This window comes from Sceloporus occidentalis, unplaced genomic scaffold, assembly GCF_023333645.1.
Source record: "Sceloporus occidentalis isolate IW3139 unplaced genomic scaffold, rSceOcc1.0.p SCAF_7, whole genome shotgun sequence".
Lineage (NCBI taxonomy): Eukaryota > Metazoa > Chordata > Lepidosauria > Squamata > Phrynosomatidae > Sceloporus > Sceloporus occidentalis.
Window position 1 is genome coordinate 42,414,193 of NW_028316987.1, and position 27,342 is coordinate 42,441,534.

The window sequence follows — 27,342 nt, forward strand, 5'->3', positions numbered from 1 at the left end:
CAAGTTGACATTATGTCTGAGATATTCAAACATCCAAACTGCTGTTTGCAGTAGCAACAAGGTTTTGGGGAAAGTGTAAAAAGGAAGGGGGAAAAAGCCCTTCGCCACTACATATTTTAAAATAAAGCCTTCTCTGAAACTTCATAAAATTTTGACATTGCCCCCTCCCCCTCCCAACAATCTAATCTGCAATTGTCAATTAAACCAAATACTTTGACCATGCATGAGATTATAGATATATCTCTATTATAGACATACAGCTAAATCCAATTGTTAGTCCTACCTAGAGCAGACCCACTGAATCAGTGGAAAATGTATAAGTCAACATATGAACATCCTGTTGATTCAGTGGATCTAATTTGTTTGGGACTAACAGTTGGATTTGGTCATGAGGACCTTCTTTGCATAAACTATTTGTCCACTGCTCTTATTTGATTCTTTTAAAAAGGGAAGATACTTGGGGTAGAATCTGGAGTCTTGTACATTCATAGCATGTACTCAGCTACTGAACTGTGCTTCTTCCCCTAAACTTAAATGCGTACCATCTAACAAAATTAAGATGTAAATAAGGCCCATTAAAGTCAACAACACTAGAATTAATTGCAGTTAAACCATTTTCACTGCTTTCTGCTTTTATTCACACATACTGGTTTGTGCCTACTTTGTATTCGTGTTGCATTTTCATTTAGTTTTATTCTTAGTATTGTATTGGTTTAAGGTGTCTTGAACAGGTTTGTGGGGAAAATGGGGTAAAAATGAGGTATTTTTCTATCATTACATTTCTGAGAAGTAGAATATAGTCAGCCCTCGGTATCCACAGTTTTTTATCCATAAATTCAATCATCCATGGTTTGAAAATATTTTTAAAACATATAAATTCCTAAAAGCAAACCTTGATTTTGGCACTTTATATAAGGGACGCCATTTTGTTATGCCATTATATTTGATGGGACTTAAGCATCCATGGATATTAGTATCCATGGGGGTTCCTAAGACGAAACCTCAGTGGATATCAAGGGTCCACCATAATTGTTATCTCATAAATACGTATCTGTATCCCCACTAGTGTATGTAAGGGTCCATTCAGAATTCAGATGGACTGTGGGGAAAACAGAAAGTCCCTGTTTTTGTTCCTGTTCTTTCCAAGATGTGTGTGTGTGTGTGTGTGTGTGTGTGTGTGTGTGTGTGTGTTTGGAGAGCTGTATGACATTTCCCTCATTGTGAAGTATTCCCAGACAAATCTCAGCACTTACAAGGAATTTTTATTCCCACTCCCCAGGTCAGTTTAAATTAAACTGGTATTTCCAAAATTGAAATGTACCTCTCCATGGCAGTGTATTTATGTTATCCTGGAGCTAGCTAAGATGGCCACTGCCAAGAAACATAGTGATTTTTCCTAGGAATATAGATTCAACAGAGATCGGTCAAGGGAAAGAGGAATGCTGGCAATAAAAACAAAAAATTATACTAATGCTTAACTAACATCATATTGCTAAAGCACTTTAACACTTTGACTATTGCTATATCTGCACTACAGAAATAATCAAGGTTGACACCACTTTAACTGCCATGGCTCAGTGCTATGGAATTCTGGGAATTTGTAGCTTGTCGCACCAGAGTTCTCTGACAGTAAAAGTGGTGGATTATTTCTGCAGTGCAACTGGAGCTGGAATCTCCTGAATAGTAATTAAAAAGGTCTCAGTGGAAATTGTTAAAGTCAGTTTCTGAAACATTGCCTGAGACTAGATGTAATATGTGATCAGTGGGAGGGGGAGAACAAAGGGGAGAGGGGTAGGAAGGGAAACCTGGGATATTTCCAGAAAGAGTTGGGATGCAAAGCCATGAATATGCACGTAAAGTCAAAGCTAAAAGATCTGGACATTCTCAATACTTCTAGGTACTTTATTCCTGTCTGGATAAACCCTAAATGGGATTTGAAACAAATTGTTGCAGTGTAGTGTGTTCTTCTGCAAAGTCTCAGCTAGCCAGACAGAAGGCTGTGTTTTTTTAAGTATATTCTATTCCATCCCCCCCCCCCCACCACCACCACCACCACCACCTCTATTTTCCATTTCTCTCCATCAGCCCGTGACTACTGAGCAGTTTTTGTGACCTGAGGGGTTTTTCCCTTGAGATTTATTGTGCTTCTCCAAACCTTGAGGAGCCATTTTGGCAAGAGCACGATTCCACACTCAGAGCATGCATTTGTTACTCTTTTATAAGATGTCAGAAGCTAGCTGGCAAAACCAATTTTACTGTCAGGCTAAGAAGAGTGTTAAGAACAACAGAAAATTGAGGGCATAGCATGGGGAACATAGTAATATTTTCTTAGAAGTCTGTAGTGAATTGTGTAACTTCAAGATTGATGAATCAACATGCAGCCTGTTACCAAGCCTTAGATGAAGACCACATATATTGATTGACGGACAACCACACTGCTGCGAATTGGTGATGAAGCACCTTAAGAATGGTGTCTGTAGTGTTTGCATGGTGATTTAAAGAAAGGTCAATATGGCCGAGAGCCATTAGGGAAAGAAATGATTTTATTTACTCGTTATGTGTGGCTAATGTTGATTTGACATTTCCTCAGAGAAACATAAGACATTGCATAAATCACAGTTGAATCCAGTGTCTAAGGATACTACTAATATTAGCTGTGTCCAGAATTTTAAGGGGACTGTCTAACCAGCTTTTTCAGTCCCATTGAGTTAAATGAGATAATGTAACCATAAGCTTCACTTGTCCTCTGAAACCAACTTGAGTTAAAATGGATGGTAGTACAATTGGTCCTCCATGTCCACAGGTTTTTTTAACCATTCATGGCTTGGAAACATTAAATATATAAAAATTCCAAAAGCAAACCTTGATTTTGCCATTTTATATAAGGCATGTCATTTAACTGTGCTATTGTATTTAATGGGACTTGAGCATCCATGGATTTTGATGTCCACAAGGGGTCCTGGAACTAAACTCCAGTAGATACCAAGGGCCCACTGTAATGCAAGCTATTGAAGCCAGCAGTTTGCCCTCTATTTAAACTGTCTCACCATGTGGCAGCCGTATTGCTTTGCTTGTGCCTAGACAGTGAGCATCCTAGATGCTGTAGAATGTTAATGTTCCATATTCACCTTGCATTTGTTTTTAATTTGGATTTACATCCAAATACATATCCTCCACTTACATTCCAATGCATCTAGATCTTAACTGAAGGTCAAGAGCATCAAACCAGTTATCTTGACAACAGGGATTCTGTCAATATGTCCTTTTTGCCCTTTTGAACTTTTCCAAAAAGTAAAAGGGGGGAATTGGGGTGCAGAGTGTAAAAAATGAGCACAAATTGGGAACACTTTTTGACTCTTACCTATTTTCATTTACAGACATTGCTCATAGGTTCCTGTGCATGTAAATACTATACTGCATCTGGCCATTTAACCTGTTATCTTACATATCAGCCATTTTAAACTTGAGCACCATTATCTTACATATGAATGTAGTAGTTTGCAGTGTGCACTTCTAGGTGAGACAACAAGGAGAATCTTCTTACCCAGTAGACATGACAGGAGGGATGCATGTGCTTGTGGCAAACTTGTTAATTGCAAGCCTGTTGAAGGACATGGGGAAATGAACTATCTGCTAAGCTGCAGAAGAGGGGGATATAAGGCTCTTGTTTTCTCTCCCCGTGGAGCCTCAGTTGGGAGAGGACAGTGGCACTGGCTCCTTTACACAATTAAATTAGATACAAGCAAGCCTTTTACTTTCCATGGACTGATAGCCAGTGGCTCACAGCACTGGTCCATAGACCCCATGTTAAGAAGCACTGCTCTTAAGTTATCACAGGAACATAAATCATTACACTTTCAGCTGGAAAGTAAGTAGAATACAGTTGGCCCTCCTTATCCTCAGATCTGAATCCATGAATTCAACCAGCCACAACTCAAAAATACCAAGAGGGGGTTTCAAAAAGCAAACTTTGCTGTTCACCATTTTATATAAGAAATGCCATTTTACTACACCCCTCTATAAAATGGGATTTATACATCAACAGATTTTGGTATTCACAAAGGATCCTGGAACCAACCCCAACTGAGGGCCTGCTGTAGATAGAAGATATTGATGTGAAGGAAGAAAGCAATGAAGGGTTTAAACCAATGCAATTTACTGTGGTGTTATATTCATTTGTAGCCCTTTTAGCATTGGAGGGACTACTAGCTGTTCATGAATTAAGAATTGTAAGGCTCTGCTGGGAATGAACCCCTAGAATGAGCTTAATCTAAGTTGGTATTTAAGAATGAAGGGTATCAACTCTGACAGCTGGATATATTGCAAGTAAGTTTTGAAGGGATGTCAGTTTGGGCTTCCAGAGCAAAATTAAGTAGCATTTCGTCCAATTAATGCTGGTAGAAAAAGTAGATGTTCTGGTTAGAGGTTTGATTATGTTTAGCTGTCTTTGTACTTATAAATTATATTACCATCTGTTATTTTCCTGTTAGCTGCTTGGCAGAGAAACAGAGCAGACCTGACAGCTATCTTTTAAAATCACCTGTAGGAGTTAAAGATGAGCCCTTTTTCAGCAGTAAGAAGATCCAGACATAATAAATTACAGTCAAGGGGGCTTTTTTAAAATACTGCTACCATCCACCTACTAGTCTGACCTTTCGCTGCACATGCTTATGAATATAAAAGAATTCATCTCCATCCATCTCAGTCTTATTCCTGAGAGAAACAAAGTGAGCCTTGTCCTGATTTAGGGGTCGCGTTAGCTTCAAAACACATTCTCCATCCTCTGCCTGATCAGAATAACAGACTGGCTATCAGGGATTAAAGGCAGGCCATTCTGTGAAGCAGAAACATATTTTTGTAGTTCCTAAAAGTGTTACAGAATTGCAGAAATGGTTCTCCTGACCATTTCCTGTCTCTTTGTTGTTTTATGTCCTGTATCCCATCTCCACTGTTCATTCAGTTGTTGATGAAACAGCTTTATTAGATAAGGCTAATCACCTGGATAATCATAAGAGCATACAGTTGTCTCTGAAAATCTTTGTTCAGGATCAAGCAGTCCATCTTCTAGAGAGCAGCACATTTTTGCAGCATTATAAACACTTGTTGCATTTTTGAAAATAGTTGGTATTATCATCTAAGAGGAAATTGTACTTTAAAAAAACACTTTAATGTAGAAAAAAATCCATTTCCTGTAAAGTTGTTTTTAAGGGAAAGGCATCCTTTATCCAAACATGCAGTTGTCAGAGATGTCACATGGGCCCGAACAGACAGGCCAAAATAAAGCTGCTTCGGGTCACTTTGGAGGTATGCTTTTTAAATGACACACGCATCTTAAGAGGCCAGAAGCTGCACCAAAGGTGTGCTCCAGTCCTTAGGACTGGAGCGTGGCTTTTGCATGGCTAACAACCTTTTAGGACGCATGCATCATTTAAACAGCATACTTCCAAAGTGACCCGAGCAGCTTTATTTTGGCCTGTCTGTTCGGGCCCACATGTGTTCTTTTAAATCAGATCCCTATAACATAGATCCCCAGGACGTACTAGGGTTAGGAAGGGGCGTCACTTCCTGATGCCCCTAACCCTAGTACGTATTGGGTACGTACAAAATGGCGGCGCCATTCCACACGAGCGCCGCCATCTTGACGTAGCGTCCGCACGTCGCATCCCGGAAGTGATGCCATAAGTACGCGACTAGCGCCTCACGGCGCCACTTCTGGGCACACAAAGAAGCGCCATTTTCGGGCTTCTTTTTGCTGTGTCCAGGAACCGCGCGGTTTGGCAGCTGCGGTTCCCGGATACAGCAACTGGCAGCGCCGGCAGACCGCCGCTTTCAGGCGGTCTGTAACGCGCCATAGACTCTAATCGTCAGTGTGTTTAGATCCTGCTTTGGTTTTTTAAAAAAAACCTGATGTCTCTGATGATCAGTTGGGCCTGCCAGAGGTATTAATCTTTCCCCAAGAACATCTAGAGTTACAATTCAACATCCTTATAAAGCCATCACCACTGTTGTTCCTTTGCAACATGGTTGTATGTATGAGCTCTGAATGTTTCATAACAGTGTTACTCTTTAGCAAGGATTGTAGTGAGATCAAGACTTAGTAAATGGCTTCCAGCTTCTCAAGTACTAGCAGACATGCTTTAAAAAACCCAAGAAAAATGCAGCTTAGGGTACATGGCTTTGAAGACTCAGACATTTGTCAATATGGGGATACTTTGAAGAAAATATTTCTATTAGCTTTGGGGGACTTTTAATTAACTGAATAATAAGACACAAAAAGGGGAACATTGAAGGAAGCCCCTTGTTCAACAAACCTCCAAACCCTCCATCACAACATTGATTTCCTCCTTTAATATTATTGATCTCTTTTACACTAATTGGCACTTTTAGAACTAAATGCAAAACAGGGAAATCATGAGTGATACAGAAGCTTTTTATGATACAAGTACTACATCTTTGATGTCTATAAAGCAGCAGCATCCAGCTGTTTTAATTATCCTCTTGTGCTTGCCTGATATGCCAAAGGCCTTGTTGCCTCTAACCTAATGCCTCAAGTTTTCTTCTTTTTAATCACAGTGCTTCTACATACAGATCTGCTTTACACTGAGTCAGATCATTGATCTGGCTTGCCACTGAACAGCATCTGATAGCCAGAGTCTCAAGTTAAGATCTTTTTGAGACTTGATTGCTACCCAAGATTCTTCTAAGTATCATGTGGGCCATATATAGCTCTTGTCCATTCTCCATGCAGATTATGAATCCCAAGAGTTCCACCCATTTTTCATTATTATTCAGTTGACTATCAGCGAATAGCAGAAGAACTTCCGTTTTGGCACTGTGAGGACACCTATCTCGGACAGGAATTATTGAAGGGTTGAAAAAGCTTTAATCTTGCCCTTCACCACACAGTGCTCTTGCTACTGTTGAGATCATCTTTGGTCCTCTCAGTTTTGGGGGTTCCCCCCCCCTTCAGTACACAACCATGGTTTCTTCCTGGCAGGATTGGAGCTGTCAGGTTTTAATGATTCTGGACGTACCGGACAGAAAGTGGTGCTTAGGACTCGTTGTCTGTTTCAAATAACTGGTCCCATGAGATGGCAAGACTGTATCTTGCAAAAATACTATTTTTAATCTCTACTCAGATCTATCAGGAGAGTGCATTTTGAACTTTTGGGTGAATCGTCATCAGTACTCTTTATATTTCTTGTCCCAGAAGGGCAGTAGGAGTCATTTAAGGTCATTTAATTAGAATGTAAAAACTAGTGATCAACCCAGACAAGATGAAGATATTGATGGCAGAATGTTTGATGGATCTGGGAGTCAGCAGATCCTTTCTTCTGGATGAAATTATGTCTCCTGACAGTAAGAGCTGTTCACCAGTGGAACATACTCCCCTGGAGAATGGTGGAGTCTCCTTCTTTGGAGGGGTTTAAACAGATGCTGAATGGCCATCTGTCAGGGGTGCTTTGATTGTGAGTTCCTGCATGGTAGGAGTTGGACTAGATGGCCCTTGTGGTCTCTTCCAACTCAATGATTCCCCCACAAAAGATTTGAAGTGTTATTTGGAATGCTTTTGGACTTCACACTAGAATCTCAGGTGGTAGCCTTGACCAGGAGTACAATTTATCAGCAGAAGTGGTTTCACCATCTGCTCCCTCATAACAGGAGAAATAGTCCTTTAAATAACCTGGGCTTCGTTCCAGGTTATTTAAAGGACTAGATCTCCCATTATAAGCCCATTAGAGCTCTAAGATCATGGGGGGGTGGGGGTGGAATGCAGTTTCTCTCTGTCCCATCACTTTCTCAGACTCGTTTGGTGGGAATAAGGGAGAAAGCCTTCCTGTGAGTGCTCCCAGCCTCTGAAATTCCCTTTGTAGAGAGTCCAGGATGGCCCCTTGTTCTTCTTCCATTGGAAATATTTTTGTGCCTCCAGGCTTTTAAGACCGACTAGGGTTAGGCTTTTAATACAGTGTGGTGCTGTTTCTAAGGTTTGTATATAGTCTTTTAATGAATTGGAATATTTTTAATGTTAAATGTTTTAACATTATAGTTCAATTATTTTTTTAAATTTTATATCTATACAGTCGGCCCTCCACTTTCGTGGGGGTTAGGGGATCTGCCCCGCCCCCCCCGCGCGCAAAGAAATAGGAAAAAATGTGAATATTTCTAGCCGCCCACCTGAAACATTCACCACCACTGACAGCAGATCATTCCCCTCACCCCTTCTCTTCTCTGGCCAATAGTCCCGGTGCCAGCCTCCCAGTTTTATAGACAGAAGCAGCTGTTGCAGCCACCAGATCAGTTCTCCAGATCCCTTCTTTCTCCTTCCCCTCCTCCCTGCAGCAGCCCAAGAGCCAAACTCTGAGTTTTACCAGGATGCGCCTGCACATCCCATATAAAAGCTGAGGCTTCTGGCAGTAGAAAGGGGAAAGGAGAAATAAGGGGTGTGGAGAAATGCTATTGCTGCTTCTGTCTATAAAACCAGGATGCTGGCGCTGGGACTGTAAAGGAGGACAAGAGAGCAGAGATGCTGACTTAATTCAGCATAAACTAGTGCACAAACATGCAAATGAAACCATGAAAGGGAAACCTGTGAATGTGGAGTGCTAGCTGTATTTTTATAAATGCTTTTGTATTGTTATGAGTTTGTGTTGTTTTAAATATGTTGATAGCTGCTTTGAGTCCCATTATTGGTAGAAAGGTGGGATATAAATGTACAAAATAAATAAATACATTTTGATCACCCTTTGAAGTGCTGATTTTAAACTTCAAAATTCTTAATACGCTATGTCAAGATGGTCTTACAGAACATCTCCTTTTTGTATCTGCCTTCCCCTACCCCCATGTATACCAAGGTAATCTGATAATGCCCTGCTTCAAGAACCATAATGTTTGTTTCAAATGTTTCACATTAGGTGTTTTTTTTTAAGCTTATGTTATCATTTTCCCATTCCTTTAAAGCTAGAGTCACTTTTATTTCAGCTGCCTGTCATTTTGCTGCTTTCTGTCCAGGTGGTGTTTCCCTGCCCCCTTCCCTTCGGGATACCATGCCTGCCAGATTTTGGGCAGATTTTACAAAGAATTCCCATTTTAGATGCAATAGATATTCTGTAAGGTTGTTTTCAGTAGAGGTGGACTAGGCCTTGCACTGCTGCAAGTGTCATTCCTATCCCTGTGGCTTGACATTTGCAGGCATCATTCTTTTCCTTCAGGGCAACATCCTTGCCAAATTTCAGTCACACTGGATGAAAATGAAGCTCAAAAATGAAAATGTTCACATTTGGATTTCTGTTTCTTTTATATTAGATACACGTAAAACAAATGGAGACGTCAGTGTCTTTCATTTCCCATTCGTTTTGAAAATGATTCCACGCCTTTCATGTGGGGCTCCACTCCTAAAGAAGGTCATCTGACCAGCATGGCTTTATTTTCAGGAAGTAGATGACACCCTTTTTATATCCATGGACATTTTATAGGTTGGCAACGAAGGGGATCTTTTGGCTTGCACTCCTCATATGCTCTACACCATTGATTTCCAAAGTTTGGTCTTCCAGAGGTTTTGAACCTCAGCTCCCAGAATTCCTGATTGTTGGCCAAGCTGGCTTGGGCTCATGGGAATGGAAGTCCAAAATACCTGGAGGACCGAAGTTTGGGAACCACTGTTCTACAGTCTACTAATGTGTATATTTCAAAATTCATAGTGCTACAATTTAAAATTGCATTTTTAATTTTTTTTATTGAGCATTTTGATTATTCCTACCCTGTGTATCTGTACAACTGTATTAATATTCCATGCAACCATATTAATTCTAAAATAAATACGTAATAAAATAGTAAGTTTTATTATCTTAATGTGGTCTTCACATCTGCATAGTGACCAGATATATGGAGATAAAATTTTGTAGAATGGATATACAGTATCCACTTTCTTTCCATAGGTGCTGTTAAATCTTGCTGACATTTCTTTTCTAACATTCTCTTATTACTTAGCAGGGAAACAATTGATTCCAAATAATTGTAATACTGAAACCTTAAGGAGATAGGATATGTTCAGAAGTGTAATCAGCTGCCTGAGAAGTGGCAGACTTTCTTTCTTTGGAGGTTTTCATACAGAGGTTGGATGACTATCACTAAGGAGTACTTTATGTGTGCATTAGTTCATGGCAGAGTGTTGGATTCGATGGAACTTGTGATCCAGCTCTATGATTCTGTAAAACATAATGTAATAACAGTTGGGACATCTCTTGATAATTATGGACTGTACTCTCCCTTTAGTGTTATATGACAAACAACAAACAATACTATTTGTACTTACATTAAAATAAGTCTCATTCTTCTGCAACTTACCTCCCTATGTAGTCTTCCCAACTGTTGTCAAGTTTAATGACAGTTGTTGACAACTATACAAGCAAACAGATAACCACATTGCCTTCCTTTAACCTGCAGAAAGTAGTGTATTTAGTACGCTCCAGTGTGCATGATGTAATCACCATGTAGAGGGCAAGCTTAACAGCAGGAGACCCAAATAGATTGTATAGAGCAGTGTTGGATTCTCTACCACAAGTAGCTAATGTGACTTGCTGCCTCGTAATTCCTGGGAAGCTATGCATGCATGCTTATATATATAGCTTTAGGACATGGACAGATTTCTTCTAATGTGCAACTGTTTGCTCCTTTAAAACAGAAATACTCTGCTGTATCTCTTTGCAACATCTCCACTGAAGTCCTAAAAGTCATCAATGCAACAGAGGAGCTCATAGCAGAATCCACAGGACCATGTGACTTCACAGCAGATGCCCATGACAAAGGAAAAGGGGAATTTCCATTAGGTGCAGACCCTATCAGACTTGATGAGCAACTCACAACGCTGGAAGAAAATGTAAGAGTGGCAAACAACTGTATGTATGTTACCAAACATTGATGGAAATGTGCACTGCCTAGGCCACATGTGGTTCACCAAGGCATTTGGTGCTCCCATTGCCAAAAAATAGGTCTTTGCCAAAAACTGGAGAATTGTACCTCCAGAAGTCTCTAGGTAGTACAATTCTTCTATTAAACGCTATTCCAAACTCAGCCACTGCCACCTAGCAATTTTGCATTTTTCAGAAAGGGTGCAGCTGTGGGGCTCAGAAAAAGTGGGAAAGTGTACCCCTCAAAACCTCCGCAGCTGTAGAAATTCTTGCTTTTGAAGGGCAGCATTAAGGTTTGACAGTCAACTATGTGCGCTAAAAATACTGGCAGATCAAGTTCTTTTGCAATTCAAATTTATATTGTAGGAGAAAAGTCAAATCTAGCCTTTGGAGAAGACTGTTAAGGTATATTCCACAACCAGAGTAAGGTGAATAAAGGATCAAAAACAGAACAAGTCTATTTGCAAGAAAAAACTGCATACACAAACAGAAGTGCCTTCAAAGAAACGTATATTGTTAGTGTCTAACAGCACAAATCTGTACATATCCTTCTTCCCTTCACCTCCTTCACCCTAAATACATATCACCAGCTCTTGTTCCCTCATCCACACTACTAGAAGGCTTGGTTTCTTTCTTTTTTTTTTTCCTGGGGCAGTTGTTTTTCTTATTCTCCTCTTCCCTGCAATCTCTATCAATAATTATCAGTTTAAGATTATACCCCATCCCCACGTGGTGTTTTGAAGATCTTTATCTAATTTTATGATGCACAAGCCATTTCAGGTAGTTACAGGAATGAAGTGAGGTGGTGCTTGGAAAAAAAAACCTGTGAAATGAGTAGCTTTATACAGTAGAAGGGACATCATTTTACTATGCCATTGTATATAATGGGACTTGAGCATCCATGGATTTTGGTATCCATGGAGGGGGAGGGTGTCCAGGAACCAAGTCCCATCAAATGCCAAGGGCCAGTCACTATATAACATTTTGATAAAATGGTTAATATTTTAAATGATAATTAATTCTGAACTGTCATGCCAAAATGGTACAATAAGCTTTGGACATCTTCAAATCTAGTTCAAAAACAAATGAAATACTGCATAGCACATTTTATAAAGCATTTATCTAACAACGGAAGACATGTTTTGGGCCTCAGCTTTACTTCCCCCAGCTCATTTCCTCTTAAGACATTAACTGCACTCCATGGAGCTCTTGAGGTTGATTGTGAGACTGTGTCTGAGGGTGGATTTTAAGGCTGGAATGTTGCTGAGGAACTGAATTGCTATCAAACTAATGCAGCTCTGAGTCTCCCACCTCCCACCCTACCTTTCATACCTAATTTTGCACCGTTGAATCAGAAGTGGAAAAGTTATTTTTTGGAATATGATTCCCAGAATATACCACATAGTGCCTATGCTGGCCAGGAATCTATAGTTTTCCCTGACTCTTTCCCCAGTCTGAAATATCATGGTCCCTTACAAACAAGAAAGCTTATGTGTGGGGGCTATCAGTTTCTTTGCTCCTCTTTGCCTTGGTTCCTATTTTGGGAGAAAGACAGGAACATTAAATAAGTAAATAAATAAATATTGCTTCCATCCTGTAAAATCTGATTAGCAACTTCTGTCCTTCACCTACCTTCTTTTTCCTTCACTGCTCCTTTCTGTTAAAATTGTCTTTCTCTTTTCATCTTTCTGGAAAACCATTTTCTTCACCTCATTTATTTAGGCCTGTTACAGACTGTCAAAATAAAGCTGCTTCAGGTCTCTTTGGAGGTATGCTGTTTAAATGATGCATGCATCCTAAGAATCCAGAAGCTGCACCAAAGCTGCACTCCAGTGCTTAGGAATGGAGTGTGGCTTTGGCACAACCTCCGGACTCTTAGGACCCATGCATCATTTAAATAGCATACCTCCAAAGAGACCCGAAGCAGCTTTATTTTGGCAGTCTGTAACAGGCCACAGATTGATCTTCCATTTCCTGCCAGTCCTTCCTTCTCCTCTACTCTCCTCTTCCCTTTCCTTCCCTTCTCTTTCTTTTTTCCCCCTTTTCCTTTTTTCCTCCTCCTCTTCTTGGTTTTTGTTGTTGTTTTGTTTCAGTAATTTAAACGGTTAGTCAGTACACTGGACTTCTCTGAAAATCTTGGTTTTATGTAGTAACTAGATTATTTTAAGTATGTCATAAGTAACTGATAACAATAGTAAAAAGATTAAGAAGTGCAGAATACTGCCATTGGCTAACAAAATACAGTTCAGAAGAGATAGCACAGAGAAAGAGTAAATTCACTGGATAATGGTATGTTTAGGTCTATCTGACAGCTGGCAGCGTTTATGGTTTGGAGGGTCAGTTAAATGACCTGGAGGATGCAGCACGTGGAATTAACAGCATTACAGCTGAATCTGAGCTGGCTGACCTGGAGGACCAAGTGGCAACAGCAGCAGCACAAGTTCACCATGCAGAACGTCAGGTGAGATGAACAATTTATTTATTATTTATTTATTCATTTATATGATACCCTTCTCCTCAGGTGGGACCCAAGTCAGCTCATAAAAATCATTAGCTGAACAATAAAATTTTAAACACAGCTAAAATCTCATTAAAACAATAGATTAAATGTTGCTGTTGTGTGCCTTCAAGTCATTTCCAATTTATGGCTACCTTAAGGCAAATCTACCATGGAGTTTCCTTGGCAAGATTAGTTCAGAGGTTTGCCATTGCCTTCCCCCGAGGCTGAGAGCATATGACTTGCCCAAGGTTACCCAGTGAGTTTCATGGCCAAGCTAGAAATTGAATCCAGGTCTCCAGAGTCATAGTCCAAATGCTCAAACCATTACACCACATTGTCTTTACAATAGAATGTAGAATAGATTGCAGGGAGCCTTTTTATGGATGTGTGTATGTGTTTCATTTTAACATTTGTATGCTTTTGGATGATTTTATACTAATAGATTATATACACAGTATAAAAATCATTTAAAAGTATACAAATGTTAAAATAAAGGTTGCACACATATCCATAAAAGGGCTCCCTGCAAGCAGTTATTTATTAAAAGAATGTTTGAACAAAAAGGTCTTTGCCTCTCAACAAGGAGCAAGGAGGGAGTTTCAGAGGGTGAGAGCATCCACTTGGAAGTATCTCTCCCGTGTCCTCACCAAACAAATCTGTGATGGTCATGGGATTGGGAGAAAGCCTTCTGCTGTGGATATTTAGACTGGAAGATTTGTATCGGGCAGGGATGGGCACAGTATGGCCTATAAGCCATATGCGGGCCCCAGGCCCATTTTTGTGGCCCCTGAACACCATATCCCAGAGGACATTTGGGGACAAAAATTATTTTCTTTTTATGCGAGCAGGTGCAGTGGAAAGGTAAAGCCTTCCAAGGTTTTGGGGGAGCTAATGTGCCCTCTGCCCTTCCACAGCTGCCCATCCCTGGTGTAGGAAGATACAGTCTTTCAGATAATCTGGACCTAAGCCATATAGGCCTTTATAAATCATGACCTGCACTTTGAATTGTGCCAGTACCAGGTCAAGCTGTTTCAACAAAGGGGCTACATGTACCCACTTACTATGCAGAATCATTTGGTATTCCTTCTTTGTATTTAAAAAGACTGGTGTGTATTCATAATCCACATTTATAGGGAAAACTGAAATTCATCTATATATGGTATTAAAAATGCTCAGAATGAAGAAGAAACTGTCGGAAACTATTTTCAATAGAAGGCATTATTTTGTTTTTGTTTTAGATAGGTGTAACTGTAGTTACAGACATGCATGTCAATTCACTGTATTTAAAAATATCAGTTTCTCTCATAAGGGTATGATTTTTTTTTTTAAGATTTCAGATATCGAAAGCAGAATTTCAGCACTTACAATAGCAGGCTTGAATGTGGCTCCATGCATTCACCTGACAAGAAAACGTGATCAACAGCAGACAAACCAGGTGAGAAGAAGCAGCCAGCAGCTTACCTCCAGAGGTCAACAGGGAAGTCCTATGTACCAAAGCACAGTTCCATATGCAGACCACTGCTGACCCACATTTCCACTCAAATGCAAGTTCACATCCCTATCAAAGTGCTCATCAGGTGATGAGGCATATGTGCTGATCTAAGTGGTGAATGACAGCTACATGGACATCTACTTGTTGTTACCTTTACCTAGTTGCTTATACTATCAATACTGATGAGTGTTCCCAGTAATATGTACCTTTTTCTCTCCCATAGATGCACACAATAGACACATCCAGACAACAGAGACGAAAGCTTCCAGCTCCACCAGTAAAAGGTGATGGCTACTGAGAGGAAATACACTGTGCTCAATTTTGATCTGTAAACTCTGAGCCTGTAAGACCTGAACAGGGATGGTGATGATAGAGTGACTTGGAGGTTTCTCATTCATAAGTTTGCAAAGTTATCTTGACAGCAGTTAATAATAACAAGGTTATAGTCAGATTGCAGTAAACCATCTAGGCAAATTAGGGATGATGAAGTTCCAGAGGGTGGGAGCTTTATTAAAGTTGTCAGTGTTCTGGATATTTTGTAAAGTGATTAAAAGCAAAGTAACAGAAAACATTTTAAGGCTGCAACCCAGTACACATTTTCCTAGAAGTACTGTTCAGTTTGGTGGCGTTTACTTCCGACTTGAATTATCAGGATTGCACTGTAGATGAATAAAAATCAACGGAAACCATTTTTAGTTCAGAAGAAGAAATCCTGATCATTTTTAAAAAATAAATTGTTTCATCACTTTTCATTTCTGTGCCAAATGTTACATTTTGGTGATATAATGAAGAGAGAAAACTATTTCATTTTCCCCCCAGGTTTTCTGGATCTTCCTATTTTTCAAGATGACATTTACATTGCCTGTCCTTCTCTGTATGTTAGATTGTAGTTGCCTCTGAATGATTATATAACAGCTGGGCCATTTGTGTTATTGGTTTTAGCCCCAGTGGCATAACTTGCACTGGTGCTCTTGAGGATGATGAGATAGATACTTGCTTTAAAGTGACATAGACAAAAGCCTGCCAAAATTTGGAAGCAATTTTTACTCACTTGCTTCCATGTGAAAACTGAAGCCACAACTATCCAGCCAGTGGATATTTGAATCTAGCCTCAGACTTGTAGAAACGGTGGGAGCACCTCACCATGCTTCAGGATGAAACGCACTCCTCCCCTTTCTACTCCTAAGTTATCAATGGATAGAAGCTATGCATTTTGCCCTTTCTGCTTAACACAAGTCATGATTGTGAAGACTGCTGGGAAATCTTTTTCAGGTGAAAATGTGGATGCTTCTCCAGTTACTCCGGTTAAAACATTTAACAGGAATTTCATACTTCAAGGATCTCTGACACAAAGAACAAAAATGGAGAGAAAAAGCACTGCCAAGGATTTGAAGGTAGGAACTATGTCAAGGCTTAGATTTCAACATATTTGGTGTTTAGATTCCTTTATGGAAATATCAGACTCTAAAATTCATATAAAGATAAAGCCTGCCAAAAGAAAACAGGCTTGAGACATCCACTTTGTCACACATACATACACACATACCCACACCCACTAGTGTACACACCAGATATTTGTAGCACACCTTTCAAATGACCTTTTGGTGTGTGGGGCCATTTGTGCATGTATACACTCTCCCCCCCCCCCCCCCCCCACACACACACACACTTCTCTCTCACACACACCTTATTATATTTTTGTAACTTCAAAACTAAATCGGTGTTGGAAATAAATTTACATTTTAGAACTGAGTGAAAATTCTACCTTATACTTGGGAGGAAGGAAGGCTTGAGTGGAGAAAGAGGTCTTTGGGGCAATCTTTTTTCTTAAAATGAATATGGGATTTAGTGCATTTAGCACATGAACACTCTAGCTCAGAAGACTAATAGGAAAATAGATATGATTTCCAGATAGTTTGCTGTTTCAGTCTGTAGATATCGTAGAAGTTCTCCAACCTTTATATTGCTTCATGTATTTATTTAAATAATTCTTTAATTTTATCTTTCCCATTTTAGGAACCAACTATAGGGTCTGCTGTAATGTACTAGAATTGCAGAATTTTACTGCCAATAACACACTGCCTAAGGCTGCAAACTAGAGTGCCTTTATATAACAGCCATTGTATACATCCAATTAAAAATGGACCCTCAAGAACCCACAATGCCTCAGTAATAGGGCTTTGTTTGGATACCTCACTGAGCAAGCTGTTCAAGTCTTCAGCATTGTGGTCTGCTGTCGGAAATTCTGCCTTAAAGTTTTCAAGAGACTCTAGGAAGGACATTGAACTTCATATAAGCAAGATTCCACATTTTAAAATGCACTTTTCCTCATATTGTCAATTGTACTAAAGTATGTTGTCTTGGAAACACAGTATGTTTTGTAGTCTTAATTCATCCATTAATGTTGATCAATATCTTATATGGAAATCAAGAAAAAGTCAAATCACCCATCCTGTGATCCATATTTGTTAGGATGTTATTGTTCACACAGTCCTATAAAATGTTGCCAGAGCAATAAGAAGATTTCCAGGAGTAACTGGTGGCCCAGAAACCGATTGTAGAGAGGCATAGCCAGGGAGAAGTTTGAATAGCTCTTACCTGGGAGGGAAAGCAGTTTTCCATTTGGGATTTCTCCTTACATTTTATCATAGCATACTGTGCTCGGCAGCAGATGAATGTCCTAAGTGCACATATCTAAGCTATGTTTCTTGGTTAAGCAGCCTTTCACCTAAATACGTTGGAAACGCCATCCATCCTCAAAAAAATAGGAAAGCCAGTTGGAGAGCTAGATGTATTCTCAACTCAAATCAATCCTCGCCTTTTATTCTTTCTGCAGCCTGACTTATCTCAGGAGGGAAGCATTCAAACTAATTTATCACCTTTGCTTCCAAATCTATGGCTAGCAAATGCTTAAAATAGAAAAGTGAGCTTGGCAAAATAAAAGTGATCATGCTGTTTTTTCAGAAGTGCACAGTTGTGTGAGGACAAGATTTTGATTCCCTTTTTAATTGGAAGGCTGATATTAGGTTTTTCTTCACTGGGCATGGGTTTCCATTTGCTCCCTATGACTGGCTGACACAAAAATGGCACTGGGCCAAAATCAAGGAGTGGAGGCGAACTGTCAGTTGAATGTCTGAGCTAAATTAATCCAGAAGTACTAAGCACACTGGAAAGTGTCTAAACAGCAAAGATATTATTTTAATTGCAGCAGCTTAGAGTAGTCAGAGATCAACATTTATAAGTATCAAAGGAAAGAGGATATATTTAAAATTTGGCTCTATGCATTTAGAGAAATGGATCCCAAACACTTATCATCTTCATATCTTGATGTCTGCTCTCTTGGACCTCCAGGTACAAATTGAAACAAATGATTCAGACTGTCAATTAAAATCATTCACACTCTGTACCCTTTTCTCTTACAAGATTACACCCTCTTTCTCTTTTTTAGCTGATACAGCAAGATCCCATTTCTTATGCAGATATGTTTTAAGCATGCATTCAAAGACTAGAAAAGCTCACAGTTTCACCACTCCTTAACTGTAAAACTGGAGAGGTGGTTAAAATTGAATTTGGGCTGCAGTCCAAAGCACACTTCCTAGGGAGCAAGCCCCACAGAACTTAATGAAACTTACTTCTGATTAAGCAGGCTTAAAATTGCAACAGTAGCATCAGAAGTATGTACATGCAGCAATGTTAACATCATTAACTTTGTTTGGTTTTATGTATTCCTAGGGCTTGATCTCAAATTACAGTCACTGTTTTGGGTTTTGTTTTGTTTTTTACTGCAGAGAAGATAATGCCATCATATACATGCATGAAGTTCTTATTTGTCTTTTATAGGACTTGACTAATCAGATGGCAGAATTTTGTCTGCAGCATATCAGATTCCATATAGTATTAAATCTAAAGCTTATTTAAAAATTAGGGATTGAATACAATTGTAAATCAGTCACTTCATATTCACATGACTCTTTCTGCACTTGTCCAGAATACATTCCCAGATTCTTGTTTCTGCAGGTCTGCGTTTTACTGAAATGTCAAAAATGACAGCTGGTCTACATATTTGTCCAATGATACTATTAGCTAATTAAGTGTATGTAATATTGAATCAAGACATGACCACTTTTAATAGATAGCTCTTTGGCTTTTGTTCTGTTGGTGTGATATAAAACAAAACTCAGTTTGAAATAGAATGTTTTCCATAAGAGGCATGAAAAGCAACTACAGTGTTCAAATGTTAAACTATTCAGTCTTCTTTAAGAAAAATGTGTACTGTGTAGGCAATGCAAAAAAGAAAAGAAGTCCCTGCCTGCTGTGTGGCATTTCAATTTTTACAAAGGTTTTACTTGTGCCAAATGTGCAAGGATTTAATTTACAGTTTTAAAGAAAACCATAAAATGTATATGTTATAGCACACAAAAATGATTTTGTCATCAAGTGATTTCAATCCTTAGTATTAATATTTATATTTAGAACAATTTTTTTATAAATGGAAAATATTTTAATGGTCAAAACAAATGACGGCAATATGATTTAGTCTGGCTGGAACCTAACACTTCCACTGATGTTGTTATCTGCATTCTGGCCAGGTATTATTGTCAAGAAAAATGATATAAAAGTAAAACAAATGATTTATGGGATAAATTACTTTGGGGCCCTGTGATTGATAACAGAAAATATAATGTATTCAAAGGGTTGAATTGAGTTATACTTGGCTGAAGAGAGGTACTGTGTTTTACAGCCTGCTGTTAATAATAATGTACACTATGCACACATACCTTTCATTCGTTTCATGTTGCATTAACTGGAACATATTTCTAGACATAAAGCAACAGTAGCATCAAACAGGTTTCAACCCAATGCACTGAATACAGGATCTTCACAGTGTGCTTCTTTGTGCATTTCCATTGGCTCCTGTAATAAATTCCAGGAGTCCCACTACTAATCCAAGGTTGACTAAAGAGATCTACCTCAGCTATGACATTTTGACATAGTGGGAAGCCCTCACTTCCCAGTACAGGTATTTGAACATGGGACACAAACTACTTGGAAGTTCTATAGCATAGGCTTCCTTAACATGAATGGTAGCACTCTTTCATAGCTCCATTCCTTTTACTTAGGCTTCCACAAGAAAATGTTTTTCTAGATTATGCTCCATAGGTCAGACCTGTCCACATTCCAGTCCGTTGTCCTTAATTGTATCTTTTAGAAGGCCTACCAGTCTTGTATGTCTTCGGTAACAGACCTAAAAACACTCAAGAGTTAACATTGCACATCTGTTTAATAGTTTAATGCATTGCATTTGATTGATGTTTGCACTCATAACAACACATTGAGATAGTACATAATATGATATAACCTATAACATTTTATCACTTTTTTCAAGCATTCATAACTTTTAGGATAGGCTACCATAGTTTCTCTCATACAGAGTATCTTTCATTCAGTATTAGATGTCACTGTATCTTGCATGTGCAAATAAGCACTGCGCTGAGTAAAACCCCTTACATCAATACCTGGCATTCTTTTCATTTGTGACACATGCTGGATTGGCCACTACATTCTCTACCAATTGTCTGTTATGGTCAGGGCTGATACCACTGATCACTTGTTTGTAGTGGACTGAATCAGGTAAGTGGGACTGAATTCATTTTTCCATTTCTGCCACAGGCAGGTACTCCCAATGAATCACCAGCAACCTGACAACAACTCTTTGTGCACAGACAGCTATTGAATATGTGAATCTTTGAATTGGTAGCCATATAATTAAGAAACAAAGATGTCATATCAAAAAAGAGGGTGATAGCGGCCTGCAATTTGCATTTGGATTAATATTTAAATTGGGCCATGCAATGCTGAGTCTAAGTGCATGTAATTTGCACATGAAGACAATGTCAGCCAAGAAAAACTAGGCTAGCACTAGGCAGAAGGTAGCTCAGCAGCTACTGGTAGATTTCTAGGTGAGCTGTGGATTAGTAAGGATATTTGACTGCCAAATGTCTAACAACTGTAACAACTAAAAAGCCCCCCTCTAGCAATTACACTGTTGGAAAACAATCTGTGCATGCAGAAAGGAATGAAGGTATTTGTGTTTTTAAAAAGCAAAGAAGCTTAATTCTGATACTCATCAACATATTCCTGGGCTAAACATCTTTCCAGACAGACTCTTGCTTGCTTGTCTGAACCACTATTTTGTACTTAACACTTTTGGGTTGATCTCAGTTTTCTAGTAAAAACAAAAAGTAGATCCCACAAGCCTGATGTCTGCTTGCCCCTGAACTAGGCAAAGCAGAAGCCAGTAGATCACTGGGAGAGGGGTTTAGAATGATATATGATGGCACTTGAAATAGAGAGAAAGGAAAAATATTTTGCAGCAAGTACAGCAGCCAGGAACAAAGTCACCAGCCATCATCCTCTGCTTCCAGTGCTTCTTGCTCTTGTAAAGCAGTTATTAGTAGATCCAGGATGCTGTTCCCGGGCCTCTGGATGTTCTGACCAAACTTCAGCTGCCTTTTCCCAAACCGGCCAATAGGTCGAACTCCGCGCCCCACATACCAAAATGGATCAATCTCAGGATCTGGGATTCAAAACAGTTGGAAAAGATAAGCATATTAATCCTTTCATCAGTTTGTCTACATTCAATGTGAAAATAGTTCCCCGGTCAATGTCAAGACTTTCAAAGAAATTTTCATTTTGATTTTTGTGGCATATAACAGAAGCCCAAAGGAAAAACCATCTGCCTTCTTGCTATCAGTGCACATCATAAAAGAGACATGGTGCTATGCATATCTAAAAGCAAAGGACAAGCAGGCTTGGTCTGCTTGTAACTGGTGCATGTATAGGAGTATAATCAACTGGCTTTTGAACCAGAACACATCATCATCTCCTTTGAAATAAGTCAACTGCAATCCTATGTATCCTGCCCTAGCTGTAAGCCCCATTGACAGTAGTGAGACTGTCGTTGTGCACATTCAAGTCATTTCTGACTTGCGGCAACCCTAAGGCAAACCTATCATGGGGTTTTCTTGGCAAAAATTGTTCTGAGGGGGTTTGTGCCCTTGCCTTCCTTAGAAGCTGAGAGAATGTGACTTGCCCAGGGTTACCTAGTACTGTATGTTTCCATGGATAAGCAGGGATTTAAACCCTGGTCTCCCAGTGTCCTAGTCCAACACTCAGACCACTACAACACACTGGCTGTTAGGCATATAAAGATATATAGGATTATCTAGTCCAGTTCCAGCTCTGGTTAAATGCACAATAGTGGAGCCAGTAAAAAAAGAAAAGTGGCAACCACAGTGGGACCACTACAATCTAGTTTACCTTGAGTTGTAGGTTTCTGATAGACAAATGATCTAATAAACTACATGCAACTTGGCTTATATTCCAAAGAAACCTTTGCTTTCTGGACAAGGAAATGTTTGGCAAGAAGAAATTTGTTCTCAGCTTTGCTCAGTACTAATAGCTTCATAATGCTTTTAGAAAGATGGTTCCCAAAATAATTTAAATATCCCCTTTCTTGAGAAAATATTGTTGGAACACTTGTATGTCACCAGAAAATAACTGCAAGAGCCACCTCCCTCTCACTGAGTGATTCATTTATTCCAGCCTTCAACTTTTGACCAGTATTTTAAAATTGTCCCTTCCACTGGCTGAATTATGCACTGAAAATAAATTAATCTGTGAATCAAAAAGAAAAAAAATATTCTAGACTTGGCAGTTAAGCAACACGAAGAGGCATGGGCCTGGAGCCATTGCAGCATTGTAAGCGCTCTCCAGCTGTGCAGTACACAGGATTGTGCAGTTTAACAGTACAAACTTATACATAATTCAAGAAATGCATGATTAATTAATTGGCTATTAATTCTAACAATTAGTTTCTTCCCAGAAAAAGGAGGTTGGATTTGTAGGCTTACCATATCACACTACACTGTTAATGGAATCAAAGAACTGGAAGAAACCACAAGGGCCATCCAGTCCGACCCCCCCTGCCATGCAAGAACTCACAATCAAAACATTCTCAGATGGTCATCCAGCCTCTGTTTAAAGACCTCCAAAGAAAGAGACTCCATCACACTCCAAGGGAGTGCGTTTTCCAGGAAGCTCCTCCTAATGTTTAAGTGGAATCTCTTTTCTTGAAGCTTCCTTCCATTGTTCCAGGTGCTATTCTCTGGAGCAGCAGAAAACAAGCTTGCTCCATCCTCAATATGACATACTTTCAAACACTTAAAAGGGCTATCATATCACTCTTAACCATCTTTTCTCCAGGCTAAACATACCCAACTCTCTCTCTTCATAAGGCATGGTTTCCAAACCCTTCACCATTTTGGTTGCTGTCTTCTGGACATGCTTCAGTTTCTCAACATCCTTTTTGAACTGTGGTGCCCAGAATTGGAAACAGTATTCCAGGCCTGACCAAAGCAGATTAGAGCACTATTACTTCCCTTGATCTAGACACTATACTTCTATTGATGCAACCTAGAATCATCTTGGCCTTTTTAGCTGCCACATCACACTTTACTCATGTTCAATTTGTGGTCTGCTAGGACTTCTAGATCCCTTTCACACAGTCTCCTTAAGCCAGGTGTCCCCCATCCTACATCTATGCATTTTCTTTTTTTCTTCCCCCCCCCCCCCCCCCAAGTGCAGTACCTTACACATCTCCCTATTGAAATTCATTTTGTTAGCTTTGGCCTAGCTTTCTAATCTATTTAGCTCACTTTGAATTTTCATCCTGTCCTCTGGGGAATTAGCTACTCCTCCTAATTTGGTGTCATCTGCAAATTTGAGAAGCATGACCCTTATTATTTCATCCAAGTCATTGATAAAGATGTTGAATAGCACTGGGCCCAGGACAGAACCCTGTGGCACCCACTGGTCACTTCTCTCCAGGATGAAGAGAAGCTATTGCTGAGCACCCTTTGGGTTTGGTTGTTATTATTGCAATTTATTATGGTTGCATCCTGTCCAGATCTGCAGTTTGTTGTTTAGTGAAGCCTAAGACCACTCTGGCTAAGAATTCTAAATGCCTCTCCCTAAACTGCAAGTCTCAGGATGTTGCTATGACAGGTGAAGTGGAATAATAGCAGTATGATATGAGAATCATCTCATTCAGGCTGATTAAGTTACTGAAAACTTGCTAACATAAAGGGGCAACTTATTTTATTTTTAAAATAGTGATCAGCTCAAGTTGGAATGTTAGCATTAACCTAATTCCAGAGTTACATTCATCCCTCCCTATTTGCAGGGGATCAGTTCCGGATCCCCCCACAAACTGGAAATATTTCAGATATTCAAGACCCACTGGTTATAATGGGGTCATGCTCCTGCGCACCCTGGATATGCACCCCATTTTGTTCCTCCCCGCTTGCCGTCCACAAAGGACCAAAACTGCAGATCCCAAGTCTGAATGGGGAGGAACGAGTGTATAAGTATTCTGGACATGGAGATTATAGTTGGAAGGGAGAGAAAATGCATGCAATGACTTGAAAACTCCAATTACTATAATGCTATAGAAGACTTGGAGGGAGGAACAGAAGAAAAACATGTCTCATTCCCACTGTCCAGAAACCTTCCTTCTTTGAGGTGTTAAAAAGACAGGAAGGGGGGAAAACATGTTCCTCTCCTGAAATTCTCCCCTGCCTTTCTCAGCTCCAAGCAGCACTGTAAAATTTGAATTTTAGAAATGTCTCACCATCACAAGGTTATATGATCACAATTTAATCTTAATGTCTTTCTGACATTTGAGACAAACCTAGCATGGCAATTTTGTGAAATGTGACCATCTAATTTATTACTGGGTTGTGAAGAAAGTTCGGACCAACAGTCTTTAGCAAAGGAGCAAGCCAGAAATCTAACTTGAAAACCCGACAAGCTGTGACTCACTTCTGTTGTCAATTTGATGGGTGAAGATTCTTCTTTGGCCCGAAGTGAAGCTGACGGACAGTAGCAGCACCAAGATGTAGACTGTGATCAGTTTTGAAGCTTTTGGCCAAGGGGACTGCTGATGTGGATGAAATTTCAATGCAGAAGCCAACATGATGAGTCAACTCTATCAACACGAGGTACAAAGAAAAAGGAGATTAAATAGAAAGGCAGTAACTCTATCCCCATGTGGCAGTTAATATATGAATGCAAAGTTCAAAATTATGAATGAATCTACTCCTTCAGCTACAAAGCAGTGTAATAGGTAGAATAGTGTTGGAATGTGTTGGGTTCAGTTTCGTATCCCATTGAGCAACAAAACCTACTAGGTGAACTTGATTTCTGTAGACTTTATTGCTGTCACAATTACTTAACCAAAGGATTGGTCATTAAATATAAGAAGTCTTATTCTTCTGGTCCAGCTGTAAATCAGTGAAACACATCCAACAACAGGTGTCCCAAAAGGGGTGTGTGCATTTCTATGAATACCAAAATATGTATTCAGCCTGTTCATGGACACTTGTATGAGAATTATGATGCAGATGCATGCAAAGTTTGCTTTCAAGCAAGGGCTTCCCTTCTGAGATTAGAGCAAAGATATACATACACCTTTCAATTACAGAGAGGGTTTTGGTTTAAAAAATGACCGACTGTATTCTATCAAATATTTTAGCTCAGTTATTTTAACTAAGTGTCTGTGTAAGGGGGGGGGGGGCAGAGATTCAGAGGACAACACATTTGATTTCTCTCAGGTTTTCCAAAATGAAAATGCTGGGAAACAGAATGCTCTCCAATCCAGTTTGCATACTTTTTGTTACTGCTTGAAAACAGCAAAGCTTGGAGCCAACAGGAGGCAGTTGGTGGGTGCCTTAAGGAGTACATTTTATTTGTACTTTATACCCCAATGAGGCCTATAGCAAGTTCTGAGAATAGAAAACTGGTCTTTCGACAGACAAAGTTATCTATCTCTGCTGTATTACATGTGTGTGTTTAGATACTGAGGTAGGTAGGTAAGTATTCAGTTGGGTAGTATGAGAAATAGAAGTCTAACCAAGATGAACTGTAGTTGTTAAAGCCTTACAGTTTGGTTTTGTAGAATTTACTTAGCATGTAGTAAAACCACCTCTGTTTCTTGTCTAAGAAAACCCTGTCATAGACTTGTCATAAGATGACAAGTGACTTGAAAGCACACACACACACACGCACACACAGAGAGAGAGAGAGAGAGAGAGAGAGAGAGAAGGACTGAGCACTCAGAAACCAGGCCTGGACAAATAAATCTGCTACTTTTGATTTCCCCCATACTTTTTTTTAATCTCAAAGGCTTTCCATTGTGACTATGAAGAAATTTGTAGAATTGGGAAAATTCTTACTTCAAATTAATTGAAATGGAATTCTCCCCCATATCAAGCAGGCAGACCTCAGGGGGAGGCTTGAGTAAGTGGCAATGAGACATTAGCCTTGTATGCTACACTCAAAGCTTGGAACATCATTTGTTATTGTTGTGTGCATATATATATATATATATATATATATATGCGCGCACACACACACATAAAATAATGCAATGGACACATATAATAACATATTTATGTTAGTCTCACCTTTTGAAAAGTGCCATGCTGCTTATTACTTTACAAGCGATACATTACTAATTTTACTAACACATTACTACTTCATTCTTTTTTATTAATTTCTGAGAAATGGCCTAAAATGCCCCCCAATCCTGTGAATGACCCCCCAAAATATTTCAAAAATAAGGAGCTCTATCTATTACAGTAAATAATATGTGTTACCTTCCTTTATGCTACTTCACTGAAAACATTGCTATGTTCTCATTACTACACACACACACAAGCAACACGTTGCTCATAGCATTATTTCTACTACTTTACTCCCGGCTCTGGCAACATAGCCTGTTTGTATCCCTACACTTGCCTGTTGCCTTCAGATTTGGTGGAGATCACTGTCCGATTACCAGAAATGAAGTCAGATTCCACCTCTATTCCATTTGGCTTCTGTACAAGCAATGGGAATTGAAAGTTATCTTGTTCTTCATGCACCAACAGTTCTTGGGGACTGATGCTTAAAGCATGTCCATTCATTGGCAACACCCATTGTTCCCAGGACTCTAGTAAGTCCATAAAAGATTCCAGCCCCAGCTGCTAAAGGAAACCAACAGGGCAATGTCTGCCCGAAGTGGCACTTACTTACTGGGCTGCCTGGCTGCCTCAAGAATCCTGTTAGGGTGGGAAAGTAAAATAAAAATCATAACATAAATAATGGAAAGGCAGAATACAACTAAGATTGCAATCCTATATCCACATATCAAATAACCAGGAAGGAAATATTTGTTTTGCTAAAGAGATAAAGATTGATAGAAATCAGAAATAAGTTCCAGAAAGTGGTGAGGGAATGATTTTGAAGATGATCACAAACGAGGTCAAAACTGACTACCATCAGTCCTGCCCAATTTTTAAACTCTTCCTTCCTTTCTATTCCATCTCATTTCCCTTCTCTTC

General features: G+C 39.4%; 2 protein-coding genes across 6 annotated transcripts in view; one reads left to right on the top strand and one right to left on the bottom strand.

The window, feature by feature from the left end:
- The window catches only part of MYRIP (myosin VIIA and Rab interacting protein), a 194,671-nt gene extending 174,277 nt beyond the window's left edge, over positions 1–20,394 (top strand). For all 5 annotated transcript variants that reach the window (XM_089532736.1, XM_089532739.1, XM_089532738.1 and 2 more), the window contains 6 exons: positions 10,682–10,876; positions 13,207–13,368; positions 14,738–14,842; positions 15,123–15,183; positions 16,172–16,293; positions 16,916–20,394. In XM_089532736.1, coding sequence (XP_089388862.1) covers positions 10,682–10,876; positions 13,207–13,368; positions 14,738–14,842; positions 15,123–15,183; positions 16,172–16,293; positions 16,916–16,948 — 678 coding nt within the window. In that variant the 3' untranslated portion in view covers positions 16,949–20,394. The remainder of the gene's footprint in view (positions 1–10,681; positions 10,877–13,206; positions 13,369–14,737; positions 14,843–15,122; positions 15,184–16,171; positions 16,294–16,915) is intronic.
- Positions 20,395–21,155: 761 nt separating this feature from the next.
- On the bottom strand, positions 21,156–24,943 carry LOC149309618 (prolactin-releasing peptide-like). The gene is made up of 2 exons (XM_089531287.1): positions 24,782–24,943; positions 21,156–21,476 (listed from the first exon to the last, which is right to left on the bottom strand). Exons 1-2 carry the CDS (start codon positions 24,933–24,935, stop codon positions 21,298–21,300), a joined length of 333 nt encoding a protein of 110 aa, XP_089387413.1. The 5' UTR covers positions 24,936–24,943; the 3' UTR covers positions 21,156–21,297.
- Between the last annotated feature and the right edge of the window lie 2,399 nt (positions 24,944–27,342).